Source organism: Penicillium maclennaniae, assembly GCF_028827695.1.
Source record: "Penicillium maclennaniae strain IBT 15551 chromosome Unknown utg000008l:1.0-3552695.0:1.0-3555053.0, whole genome shotgun sequence".
NCBI classification, from domain to species: domain Eukaryota; kingdom Fungi; phylum Ascomycota; class Eurotiomycetes; order Eurotiales; family Aspergillaceae; genus Penicillium; species Penicillium maclennaniae.
Window position 1 is genome coordinate 877,480 of NW_026623220.1, and position 21,585 is coordinate 899,064.

Genomic DNA, 21,585 nt, shown 5'->3' on the forward strand with positions numbered 1-21,585 from the left:
AAGGTAACTAAGGTAACTAGGTGACTCGGTGGCTCTCTCTCTCTCTCTACATCCATAAAGGTGTGGAACAGTGGAACTCGTCGGACATCGGCCAGCCACCCCCGCCCTTGCTCCATGATTCCGTCGACTAGGTTACCATAGAACAGCTCAACTCAGCCCTTGATTCCATGACCCAGTCACTTTTCCAACCAGCCTCACTATCGAAGTCTGTCCCCCTTGTCACGTCTGTGCTCCAGATCTCTGCGAGCTCCAGCTCTAGCCCCCCCAAACGACCGCAGTAAGGATTGCCTCTAGCAGACATCCTCAACAACCAACTTCTTCCCATCAGGCTCACCCAGATCCAGCTTCAACGTGCGCCCGAACAACTCCATCATCATCTCAAAGCACACCTTAGTAATTGCCGGATCGTAGCGGCCCTTGCTGAGCTCATCGCGGATAAAAGCATCTGGGCTACGTCAGCTCCGTTCGCTAGAGATCAAGGAAAACTAGAACTTTAAGAGTTGGTTGCTTGGAAATTCCAAACTGTAATGCCTTGCACTGAAAGGCAATTCCAAAGGACAATCCGAAAGGAGGGACAGGGAAAAAAAAGAACAAAACTTACGCTGAGCCCAAGCAACCTCGTAAAAGCCGAACAAAACCCCTTTCTCGTGCAAGGTCTTGCGAATCAAATCGCGGCCTTCGGGCGGGACGTGATTATCGTTTTTGCCAAAGATCTGGCATGGTCAGTTCCTATATTGAAGCCCCGAGCACTCATCCTAGCGCCCGCAGATAAATGGATGGGATAGGGAACAAGAATTAATCCTATACACATACCATCAATAATTCGCCCTTGATATCCCCGGCGCGCTGCAGACTATCATCGTTCTTGCCCTGCGCCAGCGTCTTGCTGTGAATGTCTGTAGCGAAGTAGCACACTGCAGCCTTCACGCGGCTATCGAGCGCGCAGCGGTACGCGAGATGTCCACCGAGGCACATGCCCGTGGCGCCGACGCGGCCATTGCAGGTATCCAGAGAGAGGAGGTAGTCGACGCAGAGGCTAGCATCTTCGTCGTAGGCAGAAAGTTTCTTTGCGACTGGTCAGCATAGGTTGTGGAGGCTATGATGCTCTGGGAAATGTGATAGACTAGGCAAAGAAATATGTAGCAGGCTGGAAAGGAGAGGTACCTTGGTGATCTTCCATTTGTTGCCATTGTCCGTGTCCTCGGCATCATATTTCAAGGGCTCGGGGCCTGTGAATTCATGGTAACTGAGATGGAGCAGCGCAGATGTAGCCCTGGCCGGCGATTTGGCGGGCGAAGCGTGCGACGGGGCCGGTCACTGAAGGCGGAGAAGGCGTTAGGTGTTGTCTATCTTATGACGTGGGGAGCTCTCAACCTTGGTAGATCTCGCTAAAGACGACAACGCCGGGAAAGCGAGCTTTCGGGTAGCCTGGGATTGATGGATGGAAGACGTAGATGCCTACAAATTGTTAGTGCTTGGTACGTCGCTATTGGGATCAATGCGAGCTTGAATGGTGGGTGGATGGGCGAGAGTGTACATACGCATCGACCCCTGGCCATCGGCTGTGGTGGGAACATCGTGGGTGGTTTCTTGGACGAGCATGGTGTAAGTGATCTCTGATCCCACGCTAGAAAGAATGCTTCAAGAGCTACGAAGCTGGAAATACTTGACGTAGCGGGCTCGCGAAGCAGTTTATCGATAAGGACGCGGGGCCGGGACAGTCATGTGCGCTGACAAAGTGGGACGCAGCACCTTTTCTAGAGTGCAAGAGTACAATTCGACAGAGAATGTTTTATTTTTAGAAATGTGTTGGGGTTCGCTGAAATTCGGAAAAGAAACGTTAACCCGTGGCGACCCGGTGAATAATATACATGGAACAGAAAAGGCCACACCAAGGCGCAAGGCAAAGCAACAGCACCAAGGCAAGAATTATGAAGAAGTATCTTAAGTTTGTGGCGAAGAGAATATCCCAAGAGTGATCCCGGCAATTTTGATGGGCTGTCGGAAATTAGATGACCTCAGAGCCCCTGTACAAAAATTGTAAACGGGGTAGAAGGGGTTGATTATGTGGCCATTAGAAGACGTACTGATGCAACGGTTAGTATACATTCTTAGTTTGCGAAGAGTGAAACTCACGGGAATGAAAAGGTAGGGCACCTGGCGCTCGTACTCGAGCCAAGTCTCACCATACTTGATGCGGCACCGCTGAATGTCACGGAGGGCACGATGGGAGATCATGCAGGCGAAGAAGAGCGGGTAGAACCAGGGGAAGGGGCTGGAAAAGCCGGTGATCAGGCCCCAGTTCAGAGCGAAGTAGAGATCGCAGGTATAGTGGATCTTGCGCGCCTTGCCGTCTGTAGCCAAACGTTAGTACCTAAAGCACGCGAGCTCTATTTGGAATGCACTTACACCACCCATCAACAAGAATCTTGGAGCCCTCGGCGGAAGTGAGAGTCTTGGGGTTGTTCACGGTTTGCCACGGCAGCTGGGGGAAGGTGTTACGAGTGACCATGGTACCACGCTCCTGTTGGCGGAAACGGTTCTTCTGGCTGTTGGTGGTATCCCAAACCCAGTACACGAACAAGTATGCAACGTAGAGGAAAACAAGGAAGAAGCGGTTCCAGTGGTACTCGCTGGGGTCGTGGTTGGCCAGGTAGATGGTACAGTGGCAGTAGCTCAGAGGCACACCTGCCAAGTTCCAGAAGATGAGCATGAAGCCCCACTTCTCGTAGTACATATCCCTAGATATTGTGAGTTTGAGGTTCTTGCTCAATTCGGGAGTCAGACTTACCAGGTAGAAACAATGCATTCCTCCCCTTGGAGCAAGCGTTGGCGTACAGGAAGTGCGCCATGACGAGGAACATGACCTCGCCAGACACGTATCCGTAAACCTCCCACTGACGAGCGGCAGCACCCATAGAAAGGAAGAGCAGGATGAACCAGGGGAGGCGGACCTCGAAGAACATCTTGAAGTCCAAAATGCCAAACATGCGCGGGTTGAGCTCAGCACCCATGAAGAAATCATAGATCGGAGATCCGGACATACGGTGCTCGGCGCCGCGAGCCAGAGCCGAGAAGTAGGCCACGAAGGAGACCAAGAAGCCCGACAGAATGGCGACACTAAGAAGAGGACCAAACTCATCAATGAGAGTGTAAAGCTTGAAGAGGCCAGTGAAGTGCAGAGCCAACACCAGCACAATGCTGGTGTAAAACGACCACACAGCTGAGCAGTAGTAAGGAAGCTGCTTGCCACCCAAGTGCGGGAGGGGACGCCCTGAGACAGACACACCGGGTAAAAGCACGTAGCACGCGCCCTCGAAAAGGAAAAAGACCCAGTAGATAGTCCAAGCCTTCAGCGAAGGGAACGCGCCATTGTAAACCAATTGCCCCATATGAGCGAAGAACTCCGCGAAGCTCTGCCCCTCCTCACGAGTTGGGAATTTGCCATCGTAATAAGTCGCGCCAATCCACATGTAATACATGAGCATTGGGAAACCAATCATCATAGACAGCACACCCAGAGAGCCACCAAACTCGTAGTGTCCACTATAATCGATCTTAGGATCGAGTCCCTCCTCCCAGCCATCGACAATGCGCGACTTGGACTTCGCCTTCGACTTCTTCGGTGTCGCCGCTTTGCCATTGGTCGAGGGCGCAAGGGTCACAGGAGTCGTCTCCTCTTCCTCATCCTTGACCTTACCCGATGTGCGACGACGAGTGGTCGACTTCGATCTGGGTCCAGCCGAGTCGGAGGCATCATTCTCGCTCGTATCGAAAGCCGAGCTCTTACGGGACGATCGACGACCAGGAGTCTCGATATAACCAGGGCGATCCATTTTCCTGCGATGCGCGGAAAGCAAGCAGATTAGTTGAAGTGTTCTGGGCAAAGTATGGAATCGCAGGGGGTCATGATATAACGGGAGGGTGGATCGCAAGACAGATCCGAACGGGAATCACCTACTTAGGGGTTTTCCCCGTTTGGGAGCGCGTGAGAGTCATGGCCTAATCGGAAGGACCGAGGACCGGGATCCGATTGGGAAATTGGGAATAGGGAAGTGGTGGAGGAAGAGAGGGAAGGAGAATGGAAAGGGAGGCGACTAGAGAAAAACAAGGACATGTTTACATTTCCCGTACCTGGTTTTCCGCCTACTGCAATATGCGTCGGTACGGCAAAAATACCAACCGCCGGAGGCCATTTCGACTAATTGTTACCTGCATATTACGTTGATTACACCCGGCTCACGCCTTTTCCGCTGGGTTTCTCCCCACAGTGCTCGCTGTCAACTTCCTGTTGCTTGTACGGTGGATCTATTTGCTGTCTAGTCATATTTCAAGACTCGTAAATGACTCTTGGCTTTGCCGCTTCTCAATCAATACCTCTTCGCCAGCGATCGTTCTCTTTTTCTCTTCATCTTTTTTTTTTGTTTATTTTTATTTTTATTTTTTTTTTACAGACTGCAGCGTCGATCATGCGCCAAGCGGGTCGTTCCTTGCATGAATCCCAATCGTGACCAAGCTTACTTCCATTTAAATTTTACTCTGACTGCCGGGTACAAACATAAATTCTATAACATATGCTCTTATTGAGACAAGACTCTATGGTATGTTTATTTTCATTCAAATGTGCGCGCTTGAATCAAAATGTTGGGATTGAAATGTGGACACAGCAGACATGAAACCCTGGGCATATAGGGTCAAGTCAAATAGTACGATGCAATGGCAAGTGGAATAATAAGCACACATGTTCGCCGTGTGATCGATGACCCTAACTGCTTGGTCAATGGCTATGCGGCTCGATGGCTGTTCGTTGACATCAACGTAATCTTGTTCTTCTTCTTCTTTCTTCCCTCCGCCCGTGGGCGTAGATGTGGATGGACCGGCGGGTTGAGCTTCAGCGGCAGTCTGGGCCATAATGGCGGACTCTTGATGCGCTAGCAGTTCGTCCTCCCAGCCGTGCAACCATCCATCATTGGGGGTTCCACTTTGAGCCTCAAGTGGGGGAAAGTGATCCCACAATTGTGGTCCCCCAGACTGTACGTGAGCCCGGGGGGCTGTTGGATGGCGAAGCCAATGCTCCAAATTGAGAGGATGCACGGGGAGGAGAAGCAGAAGAAGCACCGGTATCAAACAGGGCAGGGTCGAGGCCACTAGCCAATGGTTGGAAATCTCGTGCAGAGAATGGTGCTTCACTAGCACTGCCGATGCTGGGCCGCTTGCGCCGTGCAGCGGCCCATCTTTTATCGTCTTCTTCCTTTTCGGCACGAATGCGGTCCTTCTCTTCACGCGCCTCTTTCTCACGATTGCGCTTGCGCCTCCGATCAGTCTCAGAACGAAAACGGTTTAGAACTTCTGGCACGACCACGTCCCTCCAATCGCATTCAAGAAAGTTGACCTCACAACCGTAAGGCAAGTGGCCCAGATATTTCACTCGCTTGCGAAGATCATCATCAACGATGTGACCGGTGGAAATGTGCTCCACGCGCGGCAAAATAGTCGCTGGGAAATCAGCGTATTCGTTGAATGCCGCCTTGAGAATCCGGATATCTAGAGACGACAGGTAGAATTGGGGTAGAGCCTGGTAGAAGAAGTAAGGTTGGTCAGATGGCTGCGAGACCTGTGGCTCTTTGCCCCTGCCCCTAGTTTTGGGTTTGGTGTTTAGCTCAGAGGATATGTTGATGTTTTGCAAGGCCTCTGAGAGATGCTCCGCTTCGTCTGACATGGCGGGTGTTGAGGAAGATTCCGTCACGTGTTGTAGTGCATCCGTGTTTGACTCAGGCACAGATTCGGCCGAAGAGTCACTTGCGACTGGCATCGTAGGCTCTTTCGCGTTGACTGCGGGGCCAACAACTTCCACAGGTGGCTCTTTAGCAGCCTTGGGTTGCCATGAAACGTCAGGCGGATTACCAATGCCTTTGAGCTTCTCTTTCGAAGCGTTGATAGCTCCAATCGCCTTGCGAGTCCAGGTGTTCTCATCGCCGAAAAGTAGCTCATCCTCGACGGCTTGCTGGCGCAAGTCCTCGATTTCAGTCTCATATTGGGAAATCATATAGGCCTCTCCGCCCTTCATGATGCGAGCGTAGTCCGCTACTTCTGCAACATGATACCATGGAATATCCTGTCCAGCACCGAGAGTCTCAGCACCGTCGCGAGGCAAAGCGAGCGTACTACCGGGTTCCCGCTTGACCAATCTCAGCACGACATCCCCACCCTCTACGGGGAGGTCACCTTCCTGGCCACGGAACCATCGAACCGGGCGAGTTTCTGATGTATATATCGAGTCCCAGCAAATTGGGCACTTCTTCCATCGAGCCTTTTTCTCGGGGAGTGGGGTATCATCATCAGATGATGCATGCATATAGCGAATGAGACAAGGTAGACAAAAGATATGACCGCAACGGGCCATTCTAGGAGCGACAGGCGTAGATAGACAAATCGGACAGCTAGCTGCTTGGGTCTGAGCCGATACAAGTACTTGGAGAACTGAATCCCAGTCCAAGTGAACATCGGCGTTGGCTGCTTGTGCATGATAATTGCGATCGGGCGACACAATGAATCGATAGTTGGCGTGCACATAGCGTGCCTTGTCCACTGCATGATATCCGGATCCCGCTCCCCATGACTGATAGCGGCGCGTGTTGCGTGGTGGTGGTTGATACTGTGGGCGAGGTGGGAGGGAAAAGTTCATCAAATGTGTAATGGACGTCTGTCCTTTGCGACTATTTGTTGATCTCATGACGGCCTGAGCAGGAGAGATCAAAGGGTCAGCAGACGATCGTCTTTTACGCGCAGATGCTGGAGCACCAACCGATTCGTTGTATTCGTCATCATTTAGTAGCCGGGGTTTCCTCTGGTTTTTGTGTTGATTCTTTCGACCCTGGCTATTTCTCGCCGTGGGTGAGTTCCTCGAAGATGAGCCAGAGCCGAAGCTTCCAGAGCCCCCAGTGCGTTTTTGTGGGCCACTGTCGATTGGAGGTGTCGAGTGGAATGTAGACGTGGCCGAGGTATTCGAGATGTTTACCGCTTTGGAGGGAGCCTGATTCTGTCCTGCATTGGACGACATCTCCAAAGGATCGCTCGACAGTTCAGACAGCTTATCGGTCAGGCAAAGTGCCTGCAAAAGATCGAAAACCGGTTGGATTGGAGAACGAGGGGTCCTGACAGTACTGGATGTATAAAGATAAGGTAATCCGTAGATCGGGGTAGTTTGGCGGAGACCATGTCATGCACGACGAGATCAAGGGCAAGGCCAATCTGGAAAGTTGGGTCGATTATGATAGACGAAGCCCCGAGAGGCCATCTAAGAATGAGACGAGCGTTCGGGAACCGCTGCCGTTCAGAGATGAGGAGGGGCGAGCATGACATCGCCGGCACGTGCTGGCTGACTCAGATATGGATGACTCAGCAGATTTCCACTTCAGCTTCGCTTCAGAATACGTTAATGAGGGACAGCCTGTCTATCCTTCCCTTCATTATCCGGGTCCTTGTATTGCCTGGTCGCCAACCTCATTCGCCTGATATTGGAAAAAGCTATCCAGGTATTTTTCTTTCATCCTTTGTTCGTCTTGCTGCGTTTTGTGAATGCTTACAGTTTTCTCTCCCTCTAGCCATTGAGCTCGACCGATTCCGCTTTATCCAGCTAGCCCGCGAAATTCTCCCACGATCCCCTCAAGAGGCCAATATGGCTGCGTAAGCGCGCCTGAGGCTTCCGATTTTGCGCTCACATCGAGATCCCTCGGCGCATGGCGACTTGACACAACGCGTGGCCAAATCCGTCTAAAGGCAACGTCTAGAGCCTCAAGATGAATCACCATCTGCCCACAATGCATCACGGGCAGCCGCCGATGCCTCCATCACGGCGACAGCAAGACTTCGCCTACCCTGGACCACCAAATATGCGGGGATCCCCGTATATGGGCATGGCCTACCCACCACACATGAACGCACATATGCCTCCTACGTATTCACCACAGCAGTTCCAACCTAACCAGTGGTACCCTCCTGCTGCTGCGCCATACAATCATATGCAAATGGGCCCTCGCCACTACCCGCCGCCTACACCTTATGGACCGATGATTGTGTCCTCATACCCCCAATCACAACCCATTATGGCGCCCAACCACCTTCCCCCTCACACTATGCCAATGCAGCCGCGAACGGCAACTCCTTTGCAGGCCATGTCGCCGTCAATCCAAGCACCTCCTTTCCACCCTGAAATGCAGGACCACAACATCATGCCTGTCCAGCCTCAGCTTTACCCTGTCGCGTCACCGTCCCCACGATGGGAGCCCAAGGCTGTCGCAGAGCCCATCCTCCCAGAACCCAAGCCTGTTTTTGTTGCGCCCGTGAGTTCTTTCCAAATTGATGTGACAACTCTATTTTCCAAGGTGATCTGACTCGATTTAGGTTCCATGGTTGTCTGTTCCTGAAGTGCCTTTCCCTGCCCGAGCTGCATCCCGGCGCTGGAAGACCCGAGTAATGCCGAAATCTGTCGAGTTTCCCAAGAAGGATGGCCAGTGGATCATCGGTGAGAGAAAAGGAGAGATCGAGGAAGCGATGCTGGAAGAACCAACCCAAGCCGTCTCAGAGCCCCAGACACCCACTGGCTCCATTCCCCAGTCTGATACGAACTCCACCCACCCTACCACTCCTTCTTCAACCGCAAAACTTCCGTCTCAACAGAGCGATTCACGACCTGTGATTCCCATTGCCCCGGTTGTTCCATTGGTCCCGAATGCTCCTGGAACACCGCGTCAGGGCAAATATAACACCAGCACTTCCTCGGAAACCCCAAAGTCGACTGCCCCCACTACTGCCGAGAATGGGTCGGAGGCAGGTACTCCTGAAACTTCCAAGCCAGCCGGTCCGAAGTCATGGGCTGGCTTGTTTGGCGCAAAGCTGGCCGCGCGCCAGGCTGCGCCTAATTCGGCCGAGCCGAACCCACTGGCTATGCAGAAGAGTGAAACACTCGCAGACGTTCTCAGCAGTCTTGGTCAAGATGTCACCCAATATAGCGACAAGATCGGTTTTATCGAGCCTCGCGGGCTGGTCAACACCGGCAACATGTGCTACATGAACTCTGTCCTTCAAATCCTCGTCTCTTGCGTGCCTTTCCATCAGTTCCTCGACCATGTTGGCCATCGTGCTGCTCACAGCTTCCACAGCGACATGCCTTTAATCGATGCTTTGATCATGTTCATGAGAGAGTTCCGTGTCATCGACGCTGCAACTTCGGAAGAGCAGTTGAGGATGCGGTTGAAGCCCAATGAGCTGGAGCAGTACGGCGAACCCTTTGTTCCTGAGTTTGTCTATGAGATGATTCGACAGCTCCCTCGATTCAGAGACATGCGGCGTGGACACCAACAAGACGCACAAGAATTCTTGGGCTTCCTTCTTGAGGAACTGCATGAGGAATGCGAACGTGCTTCCGAGCACGCGTCCAAGGTTCAGAGCGCGCAGGATTCAGGCGATGGCTCTGCTGATGGATGGCTCGAGGTTGGTCACAAGCAAAAGGCCGCTGTTACTCAATCGTCCGGAGCTGTCTCCACCGAATCGCCAGTAACAAGAATTTTTGGCGGCAAGCTACGATCCGAGTTCAAGGTCCCGGGCAATAAGACTTCTGTCACTATGGAGCCTTATCAACCGTTGCAGCTGGATATTGGGGCACCTGATGTGCACAACATCATCGATGCTCTGAAGGGACTGACCAAGCCTGAGAGTATCCAGGGTGACTTCAACTCGTCGCGCGGTTCCAACGTCACTGCTACCAAGCAGATATTTATTGAGACATTGCCCCCCGTGCTCATTCTTCACCTCAAGCGCTTCCAGTATGACAGTCTGACCGGTGCGACCCAGAAGATTTGGAAGAAGGTTGGATACCCACTCGATTTGGAGATCCCTCGCGAGGTTTTCCCTGCTCACCGACGCAATGCCATGACCGCCCATGGGGGTCTTCCCAAGTATCGCCTCATGGGTGTTATCTATCATCATGGCAAGAACGCCAGCGGTGGCCATTATACAGTGGATGCAAGGCGCCAAGACGGTCGTGAGTGGATCCGCATAGATGATACTGTGATTCGCCGCGTTCGCAGCGAAGATGTTGCGGAGGCAGGTGGTGAAGAAGACCCCAAGGTGCTTGCAGCAGCCCTTGAGCAACACAAGCAGGACAAAACCCCTCGCGGCAACATCTTTGATCACATTGATCAAGATGAGATGGACACCACCGATAGTGAGAAGGGTTGGAGCCAGGTCAATGGAAATGGCACTACCGGACATGCAAGCAAAAAGTCTGTCAACGGCGTGACCCCCTCGCCCCAAACATCATCCGGAATTCGAACACCCCTTGGCAGATATGGCAGCCGGGACAACAAGGTTGCGTATCTGCTGTTCTACCAGCGCATGGCTTGAGTCATTTGAATGGCCCTGTCAGTGATACATACAACCACTATTACCCCCCCCCCCCCGCGGCCATCAACCTCGACCGATTGAATCCCCCAATAATCTACCTTCCCGACATTTTCTATTTCGACTGCATCATACCCTCCCGTGACATAAGGAATGGTGTCACTCTCATTGTTTTCATGCATTTCCCTTCATGAGCAGGTTATTTGACCATATTCAAGTACATACTGCATTCTGGCCAGGTTGCAATCTGCGGGGAAAAGATTGCAGAGGTTTTCGAAGGCATCTTTTCATCCATTTGTGCAAGCCTCTCTTTAAACACCTGTCAACTCCATCGAACAGGTGATTCATCGCTTCGAAATTTGAGTTCTGGCATGTTTACGATATTATATGTGCTGACAGTTGCTCCTCATTGGGACGTTCATTGAACCAGGACAAAACTTGGGTTGGCGGACCCTCGAACTCCCTGATCCCATTCAGTGCGCGCCCCACTGACTATTGAAACTGCATCTAAAACACTACATCGCGTCCCATTTTCCAACCTTCACATCCCTCTCCTCATATTTTGCTACTTTATCTCGCGTGTTTCTCCGATTCTCGGACCTGAAAATTTCTCCATTACGTCAAGCACCAATATATCAACGTGCTTGACCTTCCTCATGTCCTGGGCTGTATCTTATGGGATGTCGAACCGGTTTATACCCCCTTTCCGTTTTCTCATGGATTCATTCCCAGCCATGGGTGTTTCGTCTACAAAGTGAGGCACCGGGTGGGTGATCCGAAAATCTTTTTTTGGATGTTTCTCTCTGTTCTTTGCTGAATTTTTCGACGTGGCTTGGAAGGGGGATCTATGACGACGTCATGAATTTCCTTCTGTTCTTCCTAGCTATAGACTGCGGATGTTGGGTGCAGTGGTGGTGGTTGTGTTTGAAGGAGATGCTGCGGAGACGTCGTTGGGAGTGAGGTCGTCGGTGGTCCGAGACGTGAGAGTGATGGGGAAGACTACCGCTGGCGTGCAATGAACGGTGGATATGGGGGGAGATCCTTAAAAAGCGTGTCTTTACAGAACCTTGTAGAACCCAAAAAAAGTTCAAAGGAAGTTTATATCATTGATCAATTGTAGCTCTTCTCTTCGATTTCTTTTTTTTTTAATGCCTGTGACTCTCGCTCGCTACGATTTCTTCCATTCATCATTCATTCAGAGCGTCTGCTCATAACTCCTACCACTCAGGTAAGCTAACATAGATCTACAAAGCCTTCATTGTGTTTGGATACTAAATGACAGAGGCCTGGTAATCCAACTGATTGTGCCTTCTCGAGTTTCAAATAATGAGAGAACCTTCCGATGGAGAAAGAGAGAAAGAGGTAGAGGTACATTTACTGTCGTTGTCTTTTCACATGAAATTTATCAATATGTCCTGGTACCATATGGTAGACACATTCTCCTCAGCGAGACCTACTTTCGTATCATTTTGGTCTAGTTAGTGCGTTATACTTCTACACTGGAACGAAGCTAATTCCCGAGCCATGATTGAAATGGGCTAGTTCTAATATGGTCAACCAGTGATTACTCCGCTTTTCAGACCGCTTTCTGGGTTCAGGTTCAATGCAATGCAATGCTCGACCCTGAAATAAGGGTCATCATTGGCCGGATCCCAGACAGGCCAATTGGAAGGCTGATGCTGCTGCCGAACGGTTTGGGGGCTAATGCGGTAAACCGGTTTGCCATTACAGTACTTTCAATATGGTGGATGATGATCATGTTCGGGTCAAGTTTCTGTCCGAAGAAAATTCAGAATTCATAGAGAGTCCATAGAGGAATGAATTTCTCACGACAACGTCCCTACCTGGTAATTGCACCATGTGTGTTGTTTATTCTAGGGCTTTTCGTCTACTGGCGCCCATTGTCCCAAGTCCGCAACGAAGGCCAATTTTCCAGGGGCAAACCGCACGGGAAGTATCAATTCGACGGCGTATGGAACTACGAGCGTGATCGAGATAATCTGCTTCTCACACAAGGGCAATGCGATCAAGCGTTCCCCGATTTATTTGCGGAAATCGATCGGGCGAGTGAAGCGCGCTCTCTCAATCCTATTACCATCAAGGAGCTCGATTCGATCACACCGCGAAATGGTTATATTCGTGCGATGATCTATGACCAACAAGTAAGTGCTCAGAATTGCTGCAATTTGGAATTCGATCGTCTTGAACTTATCAATCTATGAATTGTGCTGATACTTTCAACCTCCAAAAAAGTTATACATCATCGCGAAAGAGGGATCTATTTGGTCGCGCGAAATCGCGACCCTCGCCGCTATCAATCGAGCACTCGTCTCTTCGCCCGAACCCCTCCCTAATATCGAATTTGCCTTCAACACCGATGATAGAATTGACGAAGTCGCCCTATGGGGCTATGCCCGACGCTCGGAAGATGACTTGATCTGGCTGATTCCCGATTTTGGATATTGGTCATGGCCCGAGATCAAAGCCGGTTCGACCAAAGAAGTCCTTCTGAAAGTCGAGAGCGCGGAAAAGCAAGACGGCGTGGATTGGTCGTCAAAAGCCAAGCAGCTTCTGTGGCGTGGGGTCGCGCGTATGGGGCCGGAGATCCGTGACAAACTTCTCGAGGTGACAAGCGGGAAATCTTGGGCTAATGTGAAGGAGCTGGGATGGGGCGACCCGGCCAGCATGAAGAACGATTACAAAACGATGCCCCAGCACTGCGAGTATCAATACGTTGCGCAGACAGAAGGAAACACCTATTCGGGTCGCCTCAAGTATCTCCAAATGTGCCGAAGCGTGGTGGTTTCGCATAAGCTGAACTGGATTCAGCACCACTACCACTTGATGCGAGCTTCAGGATCGGAGCAGAACTTCGTTGAGGTCGAGCGCGACTGGTCAGACCTGGAAGATAAGATGAACTGGCTGTTGGCTCACGATGAGGACGCTCAGCGGATTGCGGATAACAATGTGAAGACCTTCCGTGAGCGCTATCTCACCCAGTCGGCAGAGGTGTGCTATTGGCGTCGTTTGATTCGACAATGGGCCACGGTCAGTGACTTTCAACCAGAGTTCTACAAAGAAGACGAGAATGGGCAGAAGGTGTGGCGAGGCTTGAGTTTTGAAAGCTTCATGTTAATGCGGGCAATGGACTGGCAGACTTAGGAGGGTCGGTGATCACCATGATCTATGCCATATCTCAAGTCCACACGTTACCAAATATGGGTCATTTTAATCAAGACTTATAGTATAGAACTGAGAACGACATCGCTAGACTAATATACTACTGATTTTCAATCCACGAAATATGATCCTCGGACGGAATGTCGCACTTGTAGCTTCCGAGCTGAAAGAAGCTAGAAAGGCGTCCTCAAGACCAGTGTCGATGTATGTTTTGGCAAAAGAAAATAGCACATAGGCCAAGGCATATATTGCAAACTATATTATACTCCAGACCAGTCAACGTGATGTGACCGCATCTTTTTCTTTCACAACATCTCACATGAAAGAAGATGCTTCGCTTGTATGTTTTATCAAGAACCCAATAAGACTATTCAGCGTCCCACAGCCCCGTACCAACACAGTCCTAGAATAGCTCCAATGACAATAGACACGGCAGGAGGCACCTTGAACCAGGCGTTTCCCGCATAGGAGATCGTAGTGACAACCACCCACCACGGCTCATTAGCTAAACTCTGTCCGGCACTATTCTGGGATGTCAAATAACCAATCTCCCACAGCCGGTAGACAGCTGTAAACACCAATCCAATCGCAGTAGCATTAACACCCCTCAAGATGTGAATGGCAATTTTCTTCCTCCGCAGCACGCTCCAGAAACTCTGGAATGCGACTGCAAGCGCTAGACCTGGCACGAAGATTCCCAACCAGCCGAGGAATGCGCCAAAGACCGTAGAGAATTGCGAGTTTTGTAGAGCCAAGGCGCCGAGGAAGACAGCAAAGTTGAAATTCGGTCCTGGGAAGGCTTGAATGATGGCTAGACCGATGAGGAAGTCTCGGCCAGAGACCCAACCGGGGGCGACGACATAAGAGCGCAAAAGAGGAATCACGACAGGGCCGCCACCGAATATTACCGTTCCGGCGAGGTACATGCTGGTGAAGAGATCCAGTGCCAAGGGGGGGTGTGGCTAATTGGCCTCTTGCGACGAGGAGTGCGATGAAGGAGGCTTTTGAAGATTAGTGTTGCCCATATAATGACTATCCCGGGAATGAGTGAATACCAAAAAAGACCGTGGTTATAGCAATTCCAGTGCGAACCCGAATCACATAATTCGATGGCCGGGCCACTTCAGCCTCGGTTGATAGTGCTGAGCTCGACCGTACAGCTAAATTCACAGGCACACTGCTCGGGGAGTCATCCGAATCATCCTTCCTCCTTGAGCGTAACGTCTCGCTCCGCTCCACAGCTCCAGAAGTGACAGAGTCCATCTCAACGGGGGTCGTATTTGCCTCTTCCGAGTCCGTGGGCCGATTGTGTCGATTTCGCCAAGCAGTCTTAGCCCTCTGGACTTGGAAGCAAAGCCATCCATCCCAAGCCGCAATGACCAAGCCGCCACCAAGCATGAGCACGGGGAAGTACCACAGCTTGTTATAGCAGAGGCCAGCACAGGCACCGAAGATGATCAAGATGCGAGAGATCTGGTCACGAATAGCCTTTTCCGCGAGTTGTACCGCAGAGACCGCGACGATTCCAACCGTCGCAGCGTTGAGACCAGACAGTAAAGCGTAGACGGGCTCAGGAAGAGTGCGGCTGAGATTTCCAACACCAACGGAGAGGGCATACATACCTATCGCACCGGGAAGACTATAGCACGATTAGTAGTGGACATAACGTCTACGTGCCAAATGTCAGTCTCACCTCCAGATAAGAAAAACCACCAGGGCCGGTATCACTCCTGCGTGGAGCAGAGTCAGGCAGAACAACATCTTCGTACTGCCAGGGCCAGGAAGACCCTGACAGATCGCGAAGAGTTCTTGATACTATAAGCTGAGGTTTAGAAGCGGGCTTCTGATGCAAATGCCATATCTGGCTGCTTGGTACTACAGTACAGTCTGCTCATCTACCCACTGTTCTCGTCCACCCTTTCCTTCGACGAACCTGCTGTGAAGAATCTGGAAGTGTACAGGTGGGCCTCCGAATGCTGTGAATCCCAGGTCCCAGGTACGGAGAAGGACATCAATCAGCCGATGACCGAGCGGTCGTCGGCTATTGTTTTGTTCTGATCGGGCGTAGGAGGACCATTTGCGACTCAATGACTGGAAGGAACGGACATATTGCGAAAGGGGAGAGGGCAGCAACATCCTGCTGGACTTTCTTTCCTGTCACGTTATGCGGTGACAGGCGTTGCGTGGGTTGATATGTCGCCTAAATCAATGATTCTACCATCAACCAGCAGAGGTGAGCTACCTTGACTGCAATTCGGATTATTGTCTGGAGCATTGGCATGGATGTCATCGCCTGATTGTGATTCGACACACTCTTTACTTGGCATCGCGTGCTTGCTGCATGTTCATCGATTGGCTGAGCTTATTACTAAGATGCGGCTCGGATTTCGATACGAGTAAAGACTACTGCTTTAGAACCTAGCTTACCCGAAATATACTGTGAACCGTAGTTACTTGATTTCGGACGCGAAATGAAGGATTTGACTTCAATTATCAAGACAGTAAACTTTGGTGAATGATCTCTGCGCCCAGCTATTCCTAAGTCATTTAGATACATCTTTATCTATACGGGCACCGGAAGTCAGACTATAGGATCGATTGATTACCAAGTGGACTTGTAAACTATAGGCCGAAAGTGGGCAGACTTAATTTCTAGTAACTGGCTATCAGTGCTAGAATGATAAGATTGAGAGCTCTCTGAGCCGTTAGTGGGCTAGCCAACTTTCGGATACTTGCTTCATAACGCACATAATACTCGTTGGCTGCATGCGAGATTGGCAAGAGATACTAAATACGCCCAACGTAGTGGACTGCAAATCATATAATATTCTGATTTGAATGATAGAGATATGCAAGAGAAGAATGTCTTGGTGGCCCTCTGAATTCCGATCTCACATGAAAGTGTACGGTGAGGCTATGGTAAAAAAACTAAGTAAATCTGTAGAATGCCATTGTATCTTTGAGCCATCTGCAAGACTGTCTGCGAGATAATACCTTGATGACCCTCATCTTAAAGACTGACCCTGAGAAGCATACTCATTACGCTACAAGGGCGCATGGGGAAGTTGTTCCTATCCGAAATTGTACCTATAAATATCCTATGTCAAACTTTCAGCCTATGTACCGAAGATGGCTTCTAGTGCTAGATTCTTTTGCCGCGACCATATCAAAATTCCATCTAAGACAAGGCACTGAAGCTTGGAGTAATTTTGATGGAGTGTTTGTTGATAAGCGTAGTAATCTCAGCCGATTGTTGTGAATTTAAAGACTATGGGATACTTCAATAGTGAGATGTGTAAATTAATTTCCATGCTGTATGTTGATATCCTATCCGAGTCTTCCTTCTGACATAGAAAGGCGAGGAAGATAATACAGTGTGACCTTTAAATCTGCTATCCATAATTGGGATGATCAATCACTTTCGGCGGTAACTAAGCGTGGAAAGCCACGCCATTACTTCCATCAACACCATCAGTCTCCTCCACAAACTCAAAGCCCAGGGCGCGCCAGTTGAGCTCCTTACGCCAGTGAAGTCCGTAATACAGACGATCATCTGCCGGGGCAACATTGGTAACAGCAGCCTGGTCGGTGGAGCCTTGGAAATCAGCCGTCGCGTCGCGGGTAGCTTGATGGTCATCATCTTTGTGTTCAGCAGATCCATCGCCATCTCCATCAGCAGGAGGACCCGCAGCCTCAGAGCAGAGACCGCCGCTCACCATCCGACCTGAGCGAGGGAAAATGACAGCTCTGAAGCGAGAAAGAAGAATGCCCATGGAGCAGCAGAGGCATGGCTCATGGGATAGGTAGACATCGAGATCGGTGCAGAGATAGCCGCCTTGGGCACGGGAGAGAATGCGGCGCGAGGGGGCAATGCAGCCAGTGAAGGGGTCAACGCAGTCTGAGGTGGAGCACTCCGCCGCGATGGGCTCGGCACGAGAGGTGGAAGAGGGAGGAGGGGCAGGGAGAGGTGCGAAGGGGGTAGATGTAGTAGAAGAAGGGCTGTTGACTTCAACCTCTGCAAGTGTAGACCGAGACTCAGGGTTCGGTTCCTCATGCTTGCGCTTCTTAGGCGAAGAAGGAGGATCGACAGGGAGATCGTCAAGAGGGTAGTCAGGAGGATACGAAGATGGCGTCTCGGCATCATACAGGAAGAAAGACTCGAGAGGACTGAGCTGGGAAGACAACTGAGGGTCCGTCGCAATGATGGCTGGGGGAGTATGGTTCGCCATATCAGCTTGGTGGACCGCATCCTCCCGACGACGGCGGGCGACAAGCTCGGTAGCACGCATCAGGGCATGGAGATCAGGTCCACCCTCCCAATCAGGGTTAAATGTTGTGCTGGCCGGGTTAGGCGCGACGCCGGAGTGAACTTCAGCCAGGGATGGAGCACCCGCCTCGCCACGAGCGTACCTAGCGTCACCTGCTACAGCGATGACTGCCTCCATCCATCGGTCTCGGGGGTTCCAGTCTAGGCCCCATGAGATGGCGTCAATGTGATGTTCAATGGCAGGGTCGACGATCACTGCGCCGACGCCACGACCACGGCCAGATTGCTCCGCCTCTTCGCCGATCTTACGCGCAAGGGCGATGTAATATCCTGCTTGTTTGCTGATATGCTCATGAGCTTGACTCAGGATCTGAGGAGGAGGTGCGATTGTGGATCGTGGGGCAGCGGCGTTGAAGACGACAGGCCACAGATTGTTGGTCCATCTCTCGGCTTGCGTGATGTTAAATGGGGGCACAGTAGGGACACGGGTAGGAATAAGCTTGATCTTCGGGAGCCCAGGCTCAGGAGACATGCCAGGGGGTGAATTTCTGACTGAAGGGGATTTTCTGGCGGGAGGTGAAGAGAGAGGAGCGAATGGGGCGAGAACCTCTTGCACCTTGTCAAGGTCAGGGACCGGAGGTGAAATCAAGACAAAGATTGTTTTACTCGGATTCTTCGAGAACGATCCATCTTTTTCAATTGCTGCTTTGAGTGGCCCAGGGAGCATGTCCTGCTTCACGAACCGTCGCAAATGGCCGAGAGAGAGGTTGGAATCACGAGGGAAGGCTGCATCAAGCGCCCTGAGAGGAACATACAGATCAGCACGCTGGTCATAGAGGCGTTCGGAGAATTTCATACTTGACTACCTTCGAGGCTGCTTTCACATTGACCTCGGCGGCAAATGCATCCGCTGTATGCGTTTTAGCTGATTGTCGCGTGTGAACGCCATCGACCGCATTACATACCAAATTCCTCCGGTGGCCGGGTCTCTTGGACTGTCCTGATAGGAATCACTTCTCCTCGTAGTGGCCTGATAGCCGCGATTTCCTGCTGGATCTCCATCGCGTGAAGCTAAGGTATTCGTTGCGGGGAGGATGGCAGGTCGGCGAGGTAGATGGGGGTGCAAGTGAAGTGAGGTTCAAGTATCGCGTAACATCTTGAGCCTGCCAAAGGTCGATACGGCAAACGGCGCCAGGACGAGTCGACAGCTACACGCGTGACGCAACGATGTTCAAGATTTCAGTTCAGATGCCCTAACCTTCGCACCCTACGCCCTAACTTCCGGATATGGATAGAACTCAAGCTCCCGCGCGCTACTGTTAGTTTTGGTATAGTGAGACGCTACGCACCACTATTTGCGGATCACTGGGTCTTTCTTCTAACTGTTATTTTATGAATACAGTAAAAATCAGAAATCATGGAAATTGTATATTTCGTTACTAGATAGCATTTCATCCCACGAAGTATCAAAACGCCAGGTCATCCGCTGTGGATCGCTGAAAACATGAGAGAGATCACCGCCTGGCGGATGTATGCTAGGTAGATTGCTCTCAGGTACCGCACCATCAAATATGGTTATTTTCCAATCTCGAGTATGGTCGGTCCGTCGAACAACGCCTTGGATGCAAAAATAATGGGCCATTAAGATCGCGCTGCGAGGCAAGTCGGCGGGGGGGTAGTCGATCAAAAAAGAGAGGGTTCCAAGGATAACTCGAGGCCAGCACAAGTAGAGCCTTGAAGAACCGAAGAATTGAGGGTAGATGTGGTGAATAGATACACTGGCTCCCAGAACCATCCTTGCTATGACGGAGTGGCTGTTGTGGTAGTCGGCGCGCTTTCATCGGCAGGGGTGAGGGCGGGCGTAGTGCGATCGATCTCATATCCGTCGCATCGTTCAACTAGACTCTTGTAATAATCCTCCAGTACCTCCGGTTGAGGTACAATTCGCCATTGGGTTCGGAACAAGAACTCCAACTCCAGCATGGCCAACTCATTCATACTGATTCCACCAACGCGCGCATACGTCTTGTTTGTCCAGAAACTATCACTGAGGCCTTTGCTTGCGACAGTTGCGCTGGTGATCAGAAAACGGTGAATGGTCAGACTGGAGACGGTGAAAGCGGGATAGAAGGCACAAAGTCGGTCGATGTAGTAGACCATGCTGAGAAGGATTGGGGGCGAGAGGGTCGCGTGGGTAGTGAGGCGCTGCATGTAGTCTTGGACTGAGATCCGAGGGGGTGATCGCGAATGGAAACGGGTCAAGCGGCCCTGATTCAGGGGGATCTTGTCGTTAAAACGGATCAATTCCAAGAGCATACTGGAAATCAACACGACCAGATCGCGGGGATCGGCATCCTCGTACTGAGCGGGCAGGATCTTGATCTCGACCTTGGACGGTCTGCGGCGTTTGGCCTGCGAGGGCTGCGCATCCGGCGCCGAGGTCGCATCAGGCGCATGGTGGTCGGTCGGGCTGGTGCGCTTGTTTGACCCCGGAGTATCTGGAGCGGGCATGGAGGAAGTGGCGGAGGGAGTGGGTGGCGGGTTCGCGGCAGCGCTTGCGAGCGTGTACGCAGCGGTGGGAGGAGTGGAGGAATCGGCCAAGGCCAATTTAGGGGTGAGAGTGGCACTGGCAGCCAGTGCTGCAGAAGTGCGTCGCCGGAGATCTGCAGGCGAGACCGGAGACGCAGGATCGACAGTATGGCGGTTCAGTGCTGAGCGGAGCTCCTCAATGGCCAAGCGTGATGAGCGTGGGCTATTGAATTGTGGAGTGGACTCATAGTGGGCACCAGTCTGGCAAGGAGAACGCAGCGCCGTTTGGGACGGCGAGGGGGAGGAAGCCAACATGGCTTAGCGGGCGCAGAGAAGAATGTTGGTATTTGGATGAAAGCCGCTCGGAGTGCAGGATAGCACCACGTGGGCACAGGAGTGCAGGAGGCGCTGGCGCGGGACTTGTTTGGCGGCGCACGGCCTCATAATCCCTAGGGCGGAAGATAGAGGAGACTGGGGGAACGAGATCGAATCCTGGGAGCTCGTACGCAACGTGGAGCTAGAATCCCCATCTAACAAAAAAAAGAAGAAAGAAATGTGAGAGAGGGGAGAAGTAGAAAATCCTGCTTTGCTATGAGGTAATTTATTACATTCGATACCACCACAGCTCCGCATTTTCCGATCTCTTCAGCATCTGCACTTCTCACTGAGGCTCCACCAATTCCCGATAATTCTCCAGGTGGGTTCTTTCCAATGCCTGAATGCATACCCTCACTGGTCGGAGGTGCCGGCAATGACGTTACGTGACAATACACAGGGCTGGGTGATGGCGTCACCTGATCTGGGCACGATTGTGGCTTGCAAAGGATGTGCGCCACCGAGGACCTTGTTCTGATTGATGGGTCTTTATCCCGCCACGAGGTTGCTTATCATGTGATGCCTATTACACATCGTTTTAGCCATGACTTTCACATCTCACACGTGACCCCCCCCCTTTTCCCCCTTATTCACATGAGGAACATACCTTGGGTGTCTCAGGCCACTAACATCGCATAAGGTGTCTAATTACGTAACCACCAGCTCATCTAAGTGCGGAGTCAGGCAGCCTAAACCGGAGAGCTATACGGCGGAATACCCGCTGACTGACATGCGCTAAGTACGATCTTCCCGTGAGATTAACTGACAGGCAACGGCTAACCAAACCCACAGTGTTTCTGTCCGGAAGTTCGATGCCCTCGTTGTTCACGCGA

At 51.5% G+C, this 21,585-nt stretch overlaps 8 protein-coding genes across 8 annotated transcripts; 2 read left to right on the forward strand and 6 right to left on the reverse strand.

Moving 5' to 3' along the window:
* Positions 1-290: 290 nt before the first annotated feature.
* On the reverse strand, positions 291-1,602 carry N7477_009318 (dienelactone hydrolase family protein; the record flags this gene model as incomplete). The annotated part of the gene is made up of 6 exons (XM_056970979.1): positions 291-445; positions 602-713; positions 814-1,065; positions 1,165-1,229; positions 1,375-1,458; positions 1,542-1,602. 6 exons carry the CDS (start codon positions 1,600-1,602, stop codon positions 291-293), a joined length of 729 nt encoding a protein of 242 aa, XP_056817958.1.
* Positions 1,603-2,074: 472 nt separating this feature from the next.
* On the reverse strand, positions 2,075-3,836 carry erg4 (c-24(28) sterol reductase; the record flags this gene model as incomplete). Its single annotated transcript, XM_056970980.1, has 4 exons — positions 2,075-2,086; positions 2,137-2,354; positions 2,410-2,741; positions 2,839-3,836. 4 exons carry the CDS (start codon positions 3,834-3,836, stop codon positions 2,075-2,077), a joined length of 1,560 nt encoding a protein of 519 aa, XP_056817959.1.
* Positions 3,837-4,990: 1,154 nt separating this feature from the next.
* Positions 4,991-7,060, reverse strand: N7477_009320 (RING-type E3 ubiquitin transferase MAG2; the record flags this gene model as incomplete). The annotated part of the gene is made up of 1 exon (XM_056970981.1): positions 4,991-7,060. One exon carries the CDS (start codon positions 7,058-7,060, stop codon positions 4,991-4,993), a length of 2,070 nt encoding a protein of 689 aa, XP_056817960.1.
* A 760-nt stretch (positions 7,061-7,820) lies between these two features.
* On the forward strand, positions 7,821-10,404 carry N7477_009321 (mRNA-binding ubiquitin-specific protease UBP3; the record flags this gene model as incomplete). The annotated part of the gene is made up of 2 exons (XM_056970982.1): positions 7,821-8,342; positions 8,404-10,404. 2 exons carry the CDS (start codon positions 7,821-7,823, stop codon positions 10,402-10,404), a joined length of 2,523 nt encoding a protein of 840 aa, XP_056817961.1.
* Positions 10,405-12,281: 1,877 nt separating this feature from the next.
* N7477_009322 (CAZyme family GT90) lies at positions 12,282-13,563 on the forward strand (the record flags this gene model as incomplete). The annotated part of the gene is made up of 2 exons (XM_056970983.1): positions 12,282-12,567; positions 12,674-13,563. Coding segments are annotated over 2 exons (1,176 nt in total), but the record flags the coding sequence as incomplete, so codon positions are not given.
* A 389-nt stretch (positions 13,564-13,952) lies between these two features.
* N7477_009323 (uncharacterized protein) lies at positions 13,953-15,717 on the reverse strand (the record flags this gene model as incomplete). Its single annotated transcript, XM_056970984.1, has 4 exons — positions 13,953-14,543; positions 14,674-15,220; positions 15,275-15,396; positions 15,466-15,717. The coding sequence occupies 4 exons, from the start codon at positions 15,715-15,717 to the stop codon at positions 13,953-13,955; spliced, it is 1,512 nt and encodes a 503-aa protein (XP_056817963.1).
* Positions 15,718-17,012: 1,295 nt separating this feature from the next.
* Positions 17,013-18,910, reverse strand: N7477_009324 (putative tRNA-specific adenosine-34 deaminase subunit Tad3; the record flags this gene model as incomplete). Its single annotated transcript, XM_056970985.1, has 3 exons — positions 17,013-18,648; positions 18,707-18,758; positions 18,814-18,910. The coding sequence occupies 3 exons, from the start codon at positions 18,908-18,910 to the stop codon at positions 17,013-17,015; spliced, it is 1,785 nt and encodes a 594-aa protein (XP_056817964.1).
* A 738-nt stretch (positions 18,911-19,648) lies between these two features.
* phoB (regulatory cyclin phoB) lies at positions 19,649-20,692 on the reverse strand (the record flags this gene model as incomplete). The annotated part of the gene is made up of 1 exon (XM_056970986.1): positions 19,649-20,692. One exon carries the CDS (start codon positions 20,690-20,692, stop codon positions 19,649-19,651), a length of 1,044 nt encoding a protein of 347 aa, XP_056817965.1.
* Positions 20,693-21,585: the final 893 nt, after the last annotated feature.